The following is a 17,436-nucleotide window of genomic DNA, read 5'->3' as shown; positions in this document are numbered from 1 at the left end:
CTGAACCTCTGTTACCATGAATCAGACTTTGGAATCAAAGTAGAGTGGCATTTTTTTGCTACATCTCATGGCAAAAGTGCATATCATGGTGTGGGAGGAACTGTTAAAAGACTTGCAGCTAGAGCTTCAAATGACCTACAATGACCAGATCATGACTCCACAAGAGCCGTATGACTGGGCAAATGGACACATTGAGTCAATATATTTCCATTACAGTAAAATTGAACAGTGTAAAGGAGAAGAAGAGGCTTTTGAAGAGTAGGACAATGAGTAGGACCAGGTATTCAGAAACTCCACTCTTTTGTTCCACTGAATAAGAACCAGGTGCAAGTGAGGATGTTTTCATTTTCTAACAACTCAAACAGTAACAGTAAGCACAACAAATATTGAGGATGATCTTGTATTCACAGAATTGATTGGGTTCCTGATCTGCAGATATAATGGACACTGGTGGTTGGGGTGTATTCTAGACTCAAATGAGGAAAATGAAACAGTGAAGATGAAGTTCTTACACCCACATAATTCTTCACCTTCTTTCCACTACACAGACTTTGAGGATGTTCTTAATGTACATAGGAGTGATGTTATTTCAAAAGTAGATCCCAGGGGAAATTCAACAAAAACAGTTTATAACGTCTCAAAACAAGAAGTGGACAATGCTAACCAGAAGTTGTAAAAAGAAGGCACACTGTGTAATTTTTCTGTAAATATCATTGAAAGCTGTATGAATTGCATTTAAGTGGTGAGTACATACAAGTTCATTATTTTATTCCACCATGATCACATTGCAGTCCCATTATGAAATGTTTACCGCGTGTACAGCACATAATGAAGAAAAAAAATTTTTTTCAAATTTAAAAAAATACACTTTTGGATATATATATTCACGGTCAAATAGATTTGTTGATTACCTTGAACTATAATGCCACAAAATCTTGCCAATGGTATATCAATGAAAGCCCATTCCAAGAGCTTTGAAATGACACCAAATTGAATTGAGTTGTCTAGCTGTTATAGGTGAGAAAACTAATTTTTTGTAATTACCTTGCTTTTTTACAGGGTCCTACACAAAAAAACTGAGTGTCTAAAAAATCTGAAAAATTTTTTTTTGTTATCACTTTATAGATCAATCCTGTGAATTTTGTTGATGGTCAAGTTGTGAGGCTTGTTGATCTGACTGGGAATACCCCCAAAGCAGTTGAAATTCAAATAATTAAGGGATCAGCCAAGAAAGTAATTATGTTAAAAACACATTCCTAACATCTACAAGTTCAGTATGAATTTATACATGCAATAGCTCTGTAACATATATTTCCAGTATTACTGAGTAAATTATAAATTTAAGATTTCTGAAAACTGGTCTGGCCTGATAGTGAACTGTCTACATCTTGCTCGACTTAATGTCTACTAAAGAGGGACATTTGGTTTACTTTTGGTTATAATACTCTCTATTATAAAAGTAACACAAAAAGATTAGCACTTGATTCAATGTGCCAGATGTATACAGTTAACTGCCAAGCTAAGCCAGATTATTTTAATCCTAATGGTTCCTTGATTATGTCTACTAGCCACCATTCCTATCCACAAAATGCAAATCAACAAAACCATGTACAATTTGAAGACAAGACATGCAAAAACAACTGATAGTGCTAAAAAGAGTAAAATTAACACTGGTCAACATGATTTTTGTCTCACGACTAACAATAGGTGTACTTATGCAGTTTCTTATTCTGTTTTAAAATATGTATTCGGAATTTCTCCATTACCCACAGTATTTTTGCTATTTTAATATTTTTAAATGTTTTTCGTCTATTTGTCCAGTGTCAAGTAAAAGCTCCAAGAGCATTTTAAGTATGATGGAAGTAAATGATCTAACTCAAAGGGTAGTGTTGCTACTGTTGTGCAAGTTCAGACATGTACAAACGTGATTTAGTATAGCACACATTCATCAGAACGATGCCAGTTGTGTGATAGTAGTTAACATATTATTGTGAGTGCTTTGTGTGTCTGAATTATTGTGCATTACAAATTTACAACTTTATTTCTTTTAATTGGTCGTTAGTTACAAAATGCCTAGTTTGTTTAAATCAACCTAACAATTTTGGCACCGACATCGAGCTGCAGACCAGCATAGAAACATGGCTGAAAACAAAGGCGGCTCCGTTCTATGATGAGGGTATTGGGAAGTTGGTACCACGCTACGACAAATCTCTAAATCGGAGTGGCGACTATGTAGAGAAATAGTGTAACTATGTAAGTACTTGTTACAAATAAAAAAATTGTTATTTTCACTGTGGTTTTAATTTCGTGATCGATCGGACCTTGAAAAAAAAATAACCCTCGTATGTTTCTACGAAATAGCAAACAATATTCTGCAGAATAAATTACATAAATAACAAAAAAGAAATGAAGAGAGACAATTTAATTGAAAGTACACTAAAAATTAAAATGATTACAAAATTTTTGAAGATGTAATGAAACTGACAATTGAAAACTTAATTTGATCAAAACACTCTACAGAATAATTATATTAAGAGCCAGTCAAATCGGTTTTAGTGCTAACAACTCTTCAAATGTACCTAGCTACACCATTCTATCCAGAATTAACAACCTTAACCTGATGATCGAAGAATATAATAAGATGCAACTACAACTATTACATAAATAAGGAATGCACAGGTGTGTATGGACCCCAAATTGAGAAAACTGTATTAAATCTGGAAATGGAACATGACACTAATCAATCAATCAATCAATGATTTTTTTTAATTCACAATGAAACTATAGTTTCAAATTACATAATTTTTGTATTATTCACACTTTAAATTACATTATCTTTACAATAATTACACTTTACCTTAACAATATAATTTAATTTTTCCAAATTAAAATTATAAAAATTATGAATTATTACAATTAAATTCCTTTCTAAATTACAGGAGAAATCAGGAAATGCCTTGTGGTTCTGATTTACGGGAAGGGAAATTCTGGACTTTCACATCTGCGTGATAAAGTAGGGTCAACAATTACACATTCTGGTTATGGTAGTATGTGGAAGTGGCTAACAAAGGCTGGGACAGAACATATACCCAGATAAGGAGATCCCCTTCTAAAACAGCCTCTGTAGAGGGTGGAGGAGTGATAGAAGGCAGGGCACCCTCTTGCTCTTGGTATGGGAAATCATCTCTAAAGGTAATGAAACAAAATGTTCAACACCACAGGATGTGGAAGGCTAGAGGAAACCACCTCATTAAAGACCTTTATAGTATTCCTCTATGAATCATGAGACCATACCAATGGTAAGGAGAATTTTTTAGTTAAGGAGGAGTGATACAGAATAGCTGGACCAAAGGTCCAAACTTATCAAAATGGTATCTGTTTGAGAGCCAGACTAAAGAATGATTCCTGAAAGAGGGCAGCAGCTCCTTCAGTAGTTGTTAAAGGCTTGGTCAAGCAGACTTAAACAACCTATCACAACATCACTCTTCTGAATACTGCGCAGCTGAAAGCAATGGTAATACAGCTATAGTTTACTATAGCTGTATTTTTTCCAAGAAAATGTAGCTCTGCATTTTCAAGTGGCAAAGATGGAGGCGCCTTGGTAAAATCTTTCAGAGGTAAACTAGTCTCCAGTTTGGATCTCTGGATGGGGACTACTACGAGATGGGTCAACAAAAAATTAAAAAACAGCATTCTACGAGTTGTAGTGTGGAATGTTAGAAGTTTGAATAAGGTTGGTAGGCCAGAAAATTTAAATAGGGAAATAGGTAGGTTAAATGTAGATTTAGTAAGAATTATCAAGGTTTGGTAGGAATGACTTATGGTCAGGAGATTTTAGAATAATTAACTCAGCATCAAATAAGGGGCAGACAAGATTAGGTTTTGTAATGAACAAGAAGGTAGGGCATAGAGTAAAATATCTCAAAATGCCTAGTGACAGAATCATTGTGATCAGGATAAAATCAAAACCTAAGCCGATGACTATTGTTAAAGTCTATAAGCTTATAAGTGACCATGATGACGATGAGGTACAGTGTGTATAGGAAGAAATTGACGAAGCAATTAAACACATGAAGAGGGATGAAAGAAATGAAAGAGGGGATCGACTTAATGAGTTTTATGCAATATAATCTAGTATTCGCCAACACCTTGTTTAATAATCATAAAAGAAGTATATACACATAAAAAAGGTTGGGCGATACTTCAAGACATCAGATTGATTATCATGGTTAAGCAAAAATTTAGAAATCAACTCAACTGCAAAGCAAAATATGCTTTGCAGTTAGTTAAATATGCTCAACTCAACTGCTTTGCAGTTGAGTTGATTTCCAGGAGCAGACATTGATAACGACCATAATTTATTAATAACAAAATGTGGATTGTGGTTTAAAAACCCGAAGAAAAGGTGTCAGATGAATCGATGGAATTTAGAGAAACTTGAGGAAGAGGAGATAAAAACACTTTTGAGGAGAATATCACAAGAGAACTGAGTAAAAAAAGACAAGGTAGAAAATAGAGAAGAATGGGGAGATTCTTAAATCAGCAGAAACAAACTTAGGCAGAATAAAGAGAACTGGTAGAAAACCTTGGATAACAGAAAATATACTACAGCTGACGGATGAATGTAGAAAGTATAAGAATGCTAATGATAAAGAAGGTAAAAAGAACTATCGAAAATTAAGACATAATATAAACAGGAAGTGCAAATTAGTGAAAGAAGAGTGAATTAAAGAAAAGTGTTCAGAAGCAGAAAGAGAAATGATCACTGATAAAATAGACAGAGCATACAAGAAAGTTAAGGAGAATTTTGTGGTAAATAAGTTAAAATCTAATAATGTGTTAAATAAAGATGGTACATCAATTTATAACTCAAAAGAAAAGGTTGATAGGTGGGTGGAATATATTGCAGAGTTATACAGAGGAAATTAATTAGAAATTGGTGTTATAGAGGAAGAGAAGTCAAAGAGAATTAAAAAGGGAGATACAATACAGAGATCTGAATTTAATAGAGCATTAAAAGATTTGAATGGCAGAAAGGCTCCTGAAATAGACGGAATACCTGCAGATTTACTGTGCAGTACAAGGAAGAAGTGATGGATAGTCTATACAAACTGGTGTGTAATATTTACAAAAAAGGGAAAGTTCCATCAGACTTCAAACAGTGTTACTGTCATGATACGAAAGAAAGCAGGAGCAGATAAATGTGAAAAATACAGAACAATTAGCTTAACTATTCATGTATCAAAACTTTTAACTAGAATTCTGTACAGAATAACTAAGAGGAGAGTAGAAGAAGTGTTAGGAGAAGACCAATTTGGTTTCAGGAAAAGTATACGGAATAAGGAAGCAATTTTAATGTTCAGATTAACAGTAGAAAGGAGATTAAAGAAAAACAAACCAATATACATGGCATTTATAGACTTAGAAAAGGCATTTGATAATGTAGACTGGAATAAAATGTTCAGTATTTTAAAAAATTTAGAGTTCAAGTATAGAGACAGAAGAACAATTGCTAACATTTGCAGGAACCAAAATGCAACAGTAATAATTGCAGAGCATAAGTAAGAAGCAATAATAAAAACAGGAGTCAGACAAGGATGTTCCCTATCCCTATTACTTTTCAATTTTTACGTAGAACTAGCAGTTAATGAGGTTAAAGAACAATTTAGTTGCAGAGTAACAGTGCAAGGTGAAAAAATAAAGATGCTACGATTTGCTGATGATACAGTAATTCTAGCCAAGAGTAAAAAATAATCAGAAGAAACAATGAATGGCATGGATGAAGTCCTATACAAGAACTACCACATGAAAATAAACGAAATGAAATATTGTTAACATAAAGTAGATGGATCACTGAATATGAAAATAGGACGAGAGAAGATTATGGAGGTAGAAGAATTTTGTTATTTGTGAAGTAGAATTACTAAAGATGGATGAAGCAGGAGTGATATTAAAATACTGAATAGCACAGTCGAAATAAGCCTTCAATCAGAAATACAATTTGCTTCGATCAAAAATTAATTTAAACATCAGGGAAACTTTTTGAAAGTATATGTGGAGCATAGATTTATATAGAAGTGAGACTTGGACGATTGGTGTACCTGAGAAGAAAAGATTAGACGCTTTTGAAATGTAATGCTACAGGAGAATGTTAAAAATCAGATGGGTGGATAAAGTGACAAATGAAGAGGTGTTGCGGCAAATTGATGAAGAACAAGGTATTTGGAAAAATCTAGCTAAAAGAAGACAGACTTAGAGGCCACATCTTACGGCATCCTGGAATAGTCACTTTAATATTGGAGAAACAGGTGCATGGGAAAAATTGTGCAAGCAGGCAACATTGGCATATGGAAACCAAATTGTTAGGGAAGTAGAATGTAGGAGATATACCGAAATGAAATGATTAGAACTAGATATGGAAGCTTGGAGAGCTGCAGCAACCAGTCAAATGACTGAAGACAAAAAACAATTAAATTTACTAAAAACATTATAACTGAAGATATTGTATTATTAATAAAATAATAAAAATTTAATTTAAAACTTTTATTAATATCAACCTGACTTCTGTAGGTCAACACAGCAGCAACTGTGCTTTTCATCTAGAAGGATTTGAACAACAAATGGTTCAAATCCTGGTGAGGTTAACATTTCTCACATGATAAGAAATTCAGTTCTAACCACCATCAAAAAAGACCAAAAAAAATCGGTTTTAGCCTGTACTACTACTAAAAGAATAGATAAGTCCGCCAATAAAAATTTATTGTACTGAGAGCATGACCTATGTAAGCAAATGAAATTCTTGTACACCACAATAATTAAACCAACAAAACCATACTATAAAATCAAAATCAGGGTTTGTGTAATCTACCATTTTTAACAATCTAAAAAAAGTCTTGTCTCATGGAACATCCAAAAGGTGTAAAAATGGATTGGTTATAAAAAGTATTAAAAAAGGAGATTAACATAATTTAATATATTTATAACATTTCTATAACAATTTCAATGACAAAATTAAAAAAAATATTAGAGCATGCTTTTTTTAGCCTTTTCAGTAAATTAACAACGGATATAGCAGAATTAGTTCCAGCACTCCAACTGTAAAGCCTAAAAATTCAAATATAATAACAGACATGTTAACACATCAGAGTCAACATTTGGATCTGTGAACAATCACACATTCTATCCTCATACCTATATAATGATAAGAACACACAGGTCAGGAACTTTATCATATTAATCATAAATGGGAAACAATTAATGTATACTGTAAGAGAGAGGTACATTCTTACTGTATATGTTGTTTTTTTTAAATATATATTATGTTATTTTATTATGTGTTTTTGAAAAAAACAAATTTTAATAGAAAAATAATTAAATTATTAACCCACATGAAATTAATCATAATTTTGCCTGTATTGCAGTTTCAATCCTGAGGTTATTAAATTACACTGCAGACAACACTGCATTTTTTTTATTAACATTATTGTTAATAACAGTAACGTCTACAAGGTGTCGTTTACTACATGGAACTTCAAACAGTACAAAAGTAAAAACAACTGTACAGTAAACAAAAAAGTAATAGAACAATTTTAACTAGTGAACTCAAGATACATTTACAAGAGGTATAGAATGAAGATCAGTGTTGGGAAACAAAAGAGCTAACAGATGACAGGAATGTGTAAGAAAAATAATATAATAACAAGTTGGGAGCAAAGAAAATTGGAGATAGTCTTAAGAGTAAGTAGTCATAAGAGTACCTTAAGCAAACATCCTTTTATACATCCATTCATTATCCTTTTGGAAATGATGTATTAAGTCCTATCTAACAATTTTTACCCACTATAATTCCTTGTTTTGAAAATTGATTAAGATGAATGCAATAAGGTATGACTCATTAACTGATTAATATATGTATGAATGAGCAATTCCTCTTTCACAAAGGTTGCCTGATCTTTTCAATATTAACACCAAAATAAATATATTATTTGTTACGCAAAGCCTAGGCAATAGTGATAAAATGAACTAGGAAATAAGATGTAACCAGTTCTTTCCCTGATAAAAAGCACATAATGTTGGTAAATTTTTAATGCAATACATTTTCTTTTTACAGTCAAAAATAAAAAAATACTTTCATCGTGGACTTAAGTTAACCAGTTAGTGTTTTCCTTCCTTACTAGATAGACATAATAACTTATTGTGAAAAAATAGTTTTACTTCATTAATTAAAAAAACAACACATTTCATACTACCTATTAATGCAAATCAGATTATTAACACTATAAAAACAATCATTTGGAAATAGCTGTTCACATGGAAAAGATAAAATATAAGAGGTTATCTCTAAAGTACAGACAGTTTCATGGTAAAAAAATTTATTCTCTAAACTTTATACATATTTTTTATTTATGTTAAACTATACCTTATACTACTTCTCTATATAATAACTACAGGAATTACGACATTTATCGTAGTGATACACCAGTTTCAATACCCTCACTGTCACACACACCAACCGTATTCTTCTCTGCCAGTCCATTTAACCACTGACTAACATATTTTTAAGTTCATCGTCACCCACCAATTGCTTACCACTCAAAAATTCTTTCAATTTCCCAAAAAAATGGTACTCAGAAGGAGCTAAATGTGGACTATATGGCGGTGATCGTAAATATCCCATCCAAATGTTCTCAGTAAATCACGTGTCGGACCCACAACAGGTGGACGTACATTATCATGCAGCAGTACGACGCCGTCGGTCAGCTGCCTATGTGGCTGATTTTGAATGGTGTGCTGTAACTTACATAGAGTTTTCGCAGTAGGCTTCTGCACTCCACGTAGCATGAAATCAATCAGCAACCGATCCCAAAAGAGTGTGGCCATCAGTTTGCATCCAAATGGCTGTGGCTTGACCTTTGTCGGTCTGGTTTGTAATTGAGGATGATGCCATTCATTTGACTGCCGTTTTCTCTCTGGCGTGTAATAAGAAATCAATGTTTCATTGATGTTTAATATTTCATTACCAGTAATAACTGAATTACAGAACTCATCACCTTTTACTGTGTAGTGCATCAAAAATTTCAAAGCAGATCCCATTCGGATTCTTTTGTGACGTTCCGTTAAGACGTGCAGCAACCAACGTGCACAAACCTTTTTGAAGTCTAAATGGTCATGAACAATGCGACCGATAACAGCTCTTGAGATATCAGGAAAAAGAAGGGCCTGGTCGGAAATCCAGCCGACCATCCTGGCCTAAAAATCGTTGAGGACTATTTTTTTGATTTCATCATCGACGCGTTTCAACAAGTCCTCGTGATTATCGAGGGCCTCCCCGAATGTTCTTCATCGTGCATATTAATTCTGTTATCTCTAAACCTTTCACAACATTCTCGGACGTTTCTTTCATTCATTACATTATCACCGTACACAGCAACCAACTGCTTTTGAATTTCAGCCGGCTTAGCGTTTTGATGGTTTAAAAAGCGTATGACTGCACGTACTTCACAGTGGAAGGCAACATCAATTTTCCAATAAATTTTATAACGTAATAACTCACACGTAATTAATACAACGCGACAACATACAGACAACAATGCATGTGTAAATTACTACCGTGCCCATGAATGACACAGGTTGGCCAAACTTAAGGAGAGAAATTTCCCAGCAGTCTTTACTTTAGAGATATCCCTCGTAGAACATGACTTACTGAAGAGATAAATTTTATATTTATATATATATATATACATATACGTGCGTGCGGATGTGTGTGTGCGTGCGTGCGCGCGTCATTTTGTATTATTTGAAGACATATCTGCTTTTCAATTTTATTATATACTCTTGAGTGCACTCGTAGTGACCACTAATTCATTAGATAAAGACTATTTTTACCAAAAATCATTCAATTTAAAATGCAGGAATGAAAGGGCATTTCTTTGTCAAATAATAGGACTGATTTTCTATTGTATGTTAAAGTTTTGGTGTATATTATAACTAATCATTTCAAAGTTTGTTAAAATGTGATTTGAAATTAAAGTGGATTAATTAACTTTATAATTTCTTGATTCAGTTACTGCCAAATTGAGTAACTCATTTATACTTTTATTATGTATAATTTTGACTAAAGTGTACGACATTTAAATCTGTTAAATTTAATTTTTAATAATTTTATATCCTTCATTTCAGTAAAAAATATGTTTGTATTTTTAATATTATCTGCAAAATCTTTTTTTTGTTTTTTTGCTTATAACATTAAAAATGCCTATATAACATACAAGTGTGTTCAAAAAATGATGAACTTTTATAATAGTGACCAACCAGTGCACAGTTTAAATACGGACAAAGCACTGATTAATTAAGATTCCAAATCTGGACAACCTATCACACCAAGAAAAGTTAACACTGATGTAGTTCAATGCTATGGTTCATAACATTACCCTTCAACCATCTCAGAGAATGTAGATGAAGTGGGCATCAGTAGAGGATCATGCAACACACTTTTCATGTAAAACTTAACATGTATCACATCTCTGCAAAATTCATGTAGCGTTTGCTGGCCAATCATCAAAAAAAGAATATTTGTTGATATCAATCGAACTACTTGACAATATCAATACTGATGAAAAGATTTTTAAATCATTATAACAGTTCATGGGACTTGGATTTATGGTTACGATGTGAAACAAAAGACACAATTACATCATCTGGTGTTTTGCCATCACCATCCATTTTTGTCCCAAGCATTCTTCTTTGTTCCCTTATAGTTTCCAATCTTCATCTCATTTATTACCTTCATCCTTCCATTTTCCTCTCTCTTTCTTTCTCCTTTACTGAACTTTCCAATGCATTTGTCAAGATTCCACATCCTCTAAACACACTTCCTAACCAGTTTACTTTTCTTTTGTGTACTTCCTGCATAAGAGCTTTTTCTTATTAATACTGTTAGTTGTTTCCTAATTCCTCACTTTATCTGCCATGCTACTTTCCGCTTTCCATATCCCCTTTTTACTGAAGGCTTCCTTTGCCATTACTCTCCTTCCTTCTACTTCAACTATGCTCTTCTAGTTTTCTGTCACCATAATCCCCAAACATCTGTCATTTTTTATGTTCTTTATTCCTACACTTGCCCTTACTACAAAATCAAATTTGTTGTTTATTTACAATACTTCAGTTTTTCCTACCTACATATACATATATAATTTATGTATAATTTGTTTATACATATACATATATAATTTTTTTTCGCAATTTTATATAAACGCAATTTATATAATCGCAAAAAAATAATCTAAATTTGCCGGCACTTAAAACACAGACTTTAAAAAAAGAACAAAAAACTTATGTAAATGTCAAGACAACCTATTAAATTTTAGATGATGAAAGAGCTTTAGTAAATAAAGTAGAAAAATGTATTTCATATCTACAACAAAAAATCAAATAAGATAAAAAAAACCTTAGTATTACCTTAAAACTGCTAACAACCTAGAATGGACTGAATCACCATCAAAAATATACAAGTGATCCCAACCACACTCTGTTGCAAATTCTTCAATATGTAATCTAATTGTGGCATTTGGTACACCTCCTGCATCAACCAGCCAGCTACATTTCACATCTATTGAGTAGTTACCAGTACCATCATGAATCAGTCCAGATGGGCCTGATAATCTGTAACAAAATTTTTAATAAAATTTAAAAATGCATTTATATTTGAAATTAATATAATAACCCTAATTGTATTATTTGTTAAAAAAATTTCCATGATGGATATTCATAAATCAATTACTACAAGGTGATGGATCAGAAATTACAAGAGCTAATTACATAACTTAAGAGTAGGAGACCCATTTAACAAACTATTAAATAAATGTTTTACAATATTAAATGTAAAAAATTATCTTCATTTAATATCATACTTAAGTTTTTTTTAGTTTGTAAGAATATTTTTAAGAAAGTGTAATGAGAAACAGAAATTTTTATTTAGGTTGTATGTTTTATAAAAAAAATAGAATATAGAGCAAAGTACAGCTTTAGTAAAATCTTCTTTTAAATGTATTAATTGAAAAATTATACTTTTATAAAATGACTCATATAAAATGTGCTACGCAATCATAAATCAAATTGACATGAATATATTAATATAATGAAAATATATTACTAAATTATTTATTGTCTCTTTATTTTTAAAAAGAATAATTACAATGTTTATTTTACGGAGTAGCTAAATGCTTATAGTTTCTGCTGAGCTTTCTTCTCTTCTGTAAACTACCTTGCATGAGGTAAAAAAATAAATAAATAATTTTAATTATAAAATTATGAGGTAAAATAATGGACCATTATTTTACCTCATTTTGTAAGTATCTATTTGATGCTTTTCTATTGCCCATGTTTCACTTTAATACAAAACTGCACTCCATAAAAATATATTTAATTTTTATTTTTTAATTCCTAGTAAATTCCTTTTTATACTTAGCTATTACCTCATGCCTTCTATTACCTAGTTTTTAATAATTTCCTTAAGTTGTCCATCCAATTTTGATGCCTAAATCACAAAATACTACTACTTTATTATGTTTTTCTTAATATTAAATGCATCATTAACATGCTTTTGGTCATTTTCATTACCTATATTTTACTTCTTTTTTCTTTTTAATTAAAATTCTACCATCAATAAATGCATAATATTCAGAATTTATTCTAATACACATTTGGTTTTGACTAAAAAAAATATATTATGAACAAATCTTAACATCTTAATCTTTTCTCTTTGAATTATTCTTCCATTCTTAATTTTTGTTTCAATTTTTTTATTATGTTTACTGTAAACGCTGCTTGAAAATAAAGTCAATAGCCTGTATCCTTCTTTCACTCCTGTGTTCAAGCTAGCCTTCCCTGCTCCTCTACTACTATCACACCCAACTGAATCTTATACAAATTAAATTTTAAACATTTTATTCCACACCAAATCACTGATTGCCTTCTTAAGACTCATACTATCACACAGCTAGTTTTTTTTCTTTAACCTGCCTTCCAAGATAATTCATAGATAAAAATTTTTCCTTAGCCTAAACCAAGAAAAAAAACAAACCAATTTTCACATAATATGCCTTACACTTCAAATTTTATTCATGTATGAACTGTTATAGGATGATTTAGTGCATGATTTGTCAAGTTTATACTTGAGTAATTTATTTAGGATCCCTCTGAAGATAAGAAAAATCTGTTGTATGGTGATATGCAAAGTAAATCTACAGAATTAATTACCAAAACAAATATTTTAATTTCCTAATTTTTTTTAAGTAAGATTACTGAGCTCAGTATGTTCATAGCTCAGTTATCTTACAAAAGTATGACAACATTACAAGCTCAGAAAGTATAACAGAAAGAAAATAATATGAAATTCCTTACAATACATTTACATAAAAAAACATATCTAGATTGTTAATTATGATTATTATAACTTGTGATTTACTTTGTAAATTGTCACACAAAGGAGTTAATCTTAAATGGTGAAAAATATTTGGTAAAAGTAGTAGAGCTTAAACGCTGACAATAAGACTGTAAATAACAGACTGGACAAATAAAGCACAATGTTACAAGTAGTGGAAAAAATAGAAACAAGTCAAAAATAATGATTGCACCGAGTGAAAATTAAGCTTAAACACATAATTTATCTACAGTTTATTATTATAACACAATATAATATATTTCTTTATTTGCATACTATTCATATATCAGAATAAGACATAATGAAATTAAAAATTAAGAAAAAACTTTCTTACTGAATCATGGCAAATGTTTTCCAAACGCTTTTTTCAGTGTTTAAAAATCTACTGACTGTATTTACAAATGATATTAACTGTACACTATATTAAACAGTGTGTGTGTGTATATACTGTAATAAATATACATTTTTAATCATTCAACAACACTTTATATAAATGACATATATTGTATGTGTATGTTGTGATTATAATGCACAATGTTTAACGTGTGTATATATAAGAGATTATGGTATCTTTTTTCTTGGACCAACCATGTTGCCATACTATTGATATAGTAATATAATTTAATATTTTAAAACTGTATAAAAGATTTTCTCAAAATATATATTATATTTATTTATTTACTTGCAATGGCATTGACAGCAAATAACTATTGCAGCCCAGTTCATTTAGTGTATGTACTTTTTTTCTTACCTCATTTATTGAGGGATTTTTATTTATTTTAATTTTTGATTTTATTTATTTTTTATTATTAAATTATTTGGATTATTTAATAAATTCACACTACTAATTTTCCTTGGAAATAGCTAAAATAAAAAAAAAGAAATGGAAGTTATATAAACACTTTCAACGCTGTCGATCATAAGCATTTTTTACATTCATCTTTTACAAATAATTACATTCATATCTGAGGGAAATTCTATTCCTTCTCACATGTCTTGCTTTGAAGATAAATTACAGCAAAGTTTTGTATAACTTGCTGTTACAGCAACTTTGCAAAACTACAAACTTGAGAACTTTGCAACACTGTTTGTTTTTCCTATTGATGAAGGGATTATTGTATGAGATCTCTACTGTTGTATGTTACATAACAAAAAAACTGAATATCTGGGCAATGTTGCTAAATTGTAATAAATAATAAAAGTTTTTTAGTAAAATTAGATTATGTGATACTAAATGTTTGTCCAGGTAATACTTTAATATTTAATAGAGATCCATATTTTCACAGAAATAATTTAAACATTACAGCATTTTTTTCTTTTTATTCTTACAACCACTTTTCCCAGTTATTTCTACAGTAACAGCAATATTTTTACAATTGAATAATAATCATGATGACAAAGCTATAAGACGGGATATAAATTGGAAATTTGTAGCATAAGAAAAGTGTATGCCTAATTTTTTTTATCCTGTCTTGATTGTCTTGGGCCATTTCAACCATGCGACGTCTAGTAGCCCAATACACTTTACCCTCACTCTTTGCTGTGGTTCTAACATCCCGTAATTCAGGACAAGTCAATAAATGCAGGACTGTCATAGAACCTTTTCGAGAACAGTGGGGATGTTGCTGATTTGGTGACTCCAATGAGGTGAAGGTGGCTCTGGAGATAGTCATGCCCTGTCTTTATTCAAAACTAGGCAACGACCTCACCCCTTTGAAGATCTACTGACACTCATCCCTTTTCATCAAGTAATGATGCCCATTGCTTCTCCTTTAACTCTAGCCGCCATTTCTGCTCCAACTCTCCCATGATTGATGATTTGATTAATTTTTTGCCACAATAGGTATTGACTTATTGGGGTGTTCCTTTCTGGCACCTTCTTTAGCTAACTGATCAGCTTTTTCATTACCCAATAACCAACTCTGTGCCAGTATCTATTGTAAAACTACTTGTATTGGCCTAAAATCAACTCAATCAATTCCTGACACATATTAACTTGATTTGTGGAAAAGCAGGAAGCATCAGAAATGGCAATTATGGCAGTTTGCGAATCAATCAGGATAACGACTTTCTGCGGTTTGATATTTTTTATGAATTCCAGAGTGAGAAAAACTGCTCTGACCTCGCCATCAAAGCTACTGGCTAGTTTCCCACAGGCTCTGATAACTGGAAAGCTTCTGCATAAACACCAGCCCCTCCATCCTTTCTTGTACTATTTGCAGAACTGATTGTGAACACATTTAACCATAGGGTGTGGGGTACCGCTTTCTTATAGTTTCAAGCACAAAATTCTTTAGCTCTGTCCTTGAGCAGCTTTGTTTTCTGCTTATTGAGCAAGATGTCTTCTGCTGATTTTGTAAGGATTCTCTTAACTAGGCCAAGACGCTTTTCACCTTTTTCTACCAGATGGTCTGCATGCTTTGCTCAACTCAATCTGTTGTCAAGAACTATTCCAAGGTACATCGATGAATTTGTTCATTTTAGTTTCCCTTGAGCATAAGTCAGAGTTATATGATGTTCCTTGGTTGAGAGTGAGAAGAGCTGAAATTTGGTTTTCAAGGCATTGACACACATCTCATTCCCTTCAGCTCACTGCTGGAGCTTCTCTAGTGCTTTTATTCAGGTAACCTTGTAATGCCCTTAAATCACTGTTAGTAGGCCAGATCACACGGTCGTCACCACACAGAAGCCCTTTAATTCCTGGTATGGACTCAAGAATCTGTATACGACCATCTATCATTATACAGAATAGAGTAGGGCTGAGGACTGAACCTTATGGTATGCCTGATTTTGGACGTTCCTTGTTTATAACTGACACGAGAAAGTCAAATTTAGCAAGTTAAATCTGTGTACCATTCCACTTCTCATATCTCAGTTCTGATAAATCTACTTGTATAATTATTTAAGTATTTATACTACTTGTTTTACATTTTTTGCCAAATGTAAAGAACCTTTGTATGACAGATAATAATATTCATTCAAAAAGAGCAAAAGTATTGCAATTAGAAAATAACTTGATGGCTAGAATTGCAAAGTTTCTTCTTCAGTTCTAAATTTTACAAGCTATTGTTTTTAGTGTTATTGTGACGTCTAAGAATACTTTAAAATGGCACCACTTAAAAAAATGGTTTAAATTGTAAACCTGAAAAAATTAAGAAAAGTAAGGGCTGAGATACTCATTGATCACCATGACAAAATGTAGTTAATCTTTAGTAAAACGAAGTGTAAAAGAACTTCCTAAATACATATACATCCAACAACTATTTGAAGCTATTATTCAGCTCACAGGTATAAACAACAACAATACCACCATCAAATGAGCTGCATAAAAAAATAGCTCTAAATCATTTTCTGAAAGCACATAACAAAACCTAAATTTCTCTTACTTGGAATAAGTAAACTTAGCCTAGTTTTTGTGTTTACAGAACATAATGTAAAGCTATATTATTTGCTGTAATACAGTTTAACTAAAAGATTCTTTAAAATTTAATAAAATGTAAACTTATTCATGAATTGATAACAATGTTAAATTCTGAAGAAGAATTAAAATTTCTACTTGTGTATAATTACACCAATACAACAATACCCTTTCTATATATTTACATACAGAGATCAATCTAATGTTCTCTTTTATGAGAAAATTGTGAATATATTCACAATTTATATTGAGCAAAAAAAGGAGATATTCAGGATTACAAAAATGAGCTGACTAGTTCCAATTAATTTTCCTTATGAGGAAATGAGCTGAGCTAAACACAAAAAAAAGTGAAGACAAAATGAGAAAGGTTAGTAATCATATACTGTAATTAGAATACATTTCATGGAAAATTTAGTTATCTACTACACCCATTCTAAAGATTTTATGTTAATCCATGTCAAAAATTTTTCATATTTATGATCACAAAACAAGAAAAGCAATTTTCTTTACCTCCTACAAAGAGATTAGAATAATAACTGATAAAAGATGTGTATTCTTAATTTTGCATAGAGCAGTA

The 17,436-nt window shown here is 31.5% G+C and overlaps 1 protein-coding gene across 3 annotated transcripts in view; it reads right to left on the bottom strand.

Annotated features, from left to right (window-relative positions):
• The window catches only part of dsd (attractin-like protein dsd), a 216,022-nt gene that overhangs the window by 157,549 nt on the left and 41,037 nt on the right, over positions 1-17,436 (bottom strand). For all 3 annotated transcript variants that reach the window (XM_075376983.1, XM_075376990.1, XM_075376991.1), the window contains exon 2: positions 11,458-11,661. In XM_075376983.1, coding sequence (XP_075233098.1) covers positions 11,458-11,661 — 204 coding nt within the window. The remainder of the gene's footprint in view (positions 1-11,457; positions 11,662-17,436) is intronic.

Source organism: Lycorma delicatula, chromosome 1, assembly GCF_047948215.1.
Source record: "Lycorma delicatula isolate Av1 chromosome 1, ASM4794821v1, whole genome shotgun sequence".
Lineage (NCBI taxonomy): Eukaryota > Metazoa > Arthropoda > Insecta > Hemiptera > Fulgoridae > Lycorma > Lycorma delicatula.
Note: the sequence above shows the minus strand (reverse complement) of the source record. Positions and strands in the feature narration are given on the sequence as shown.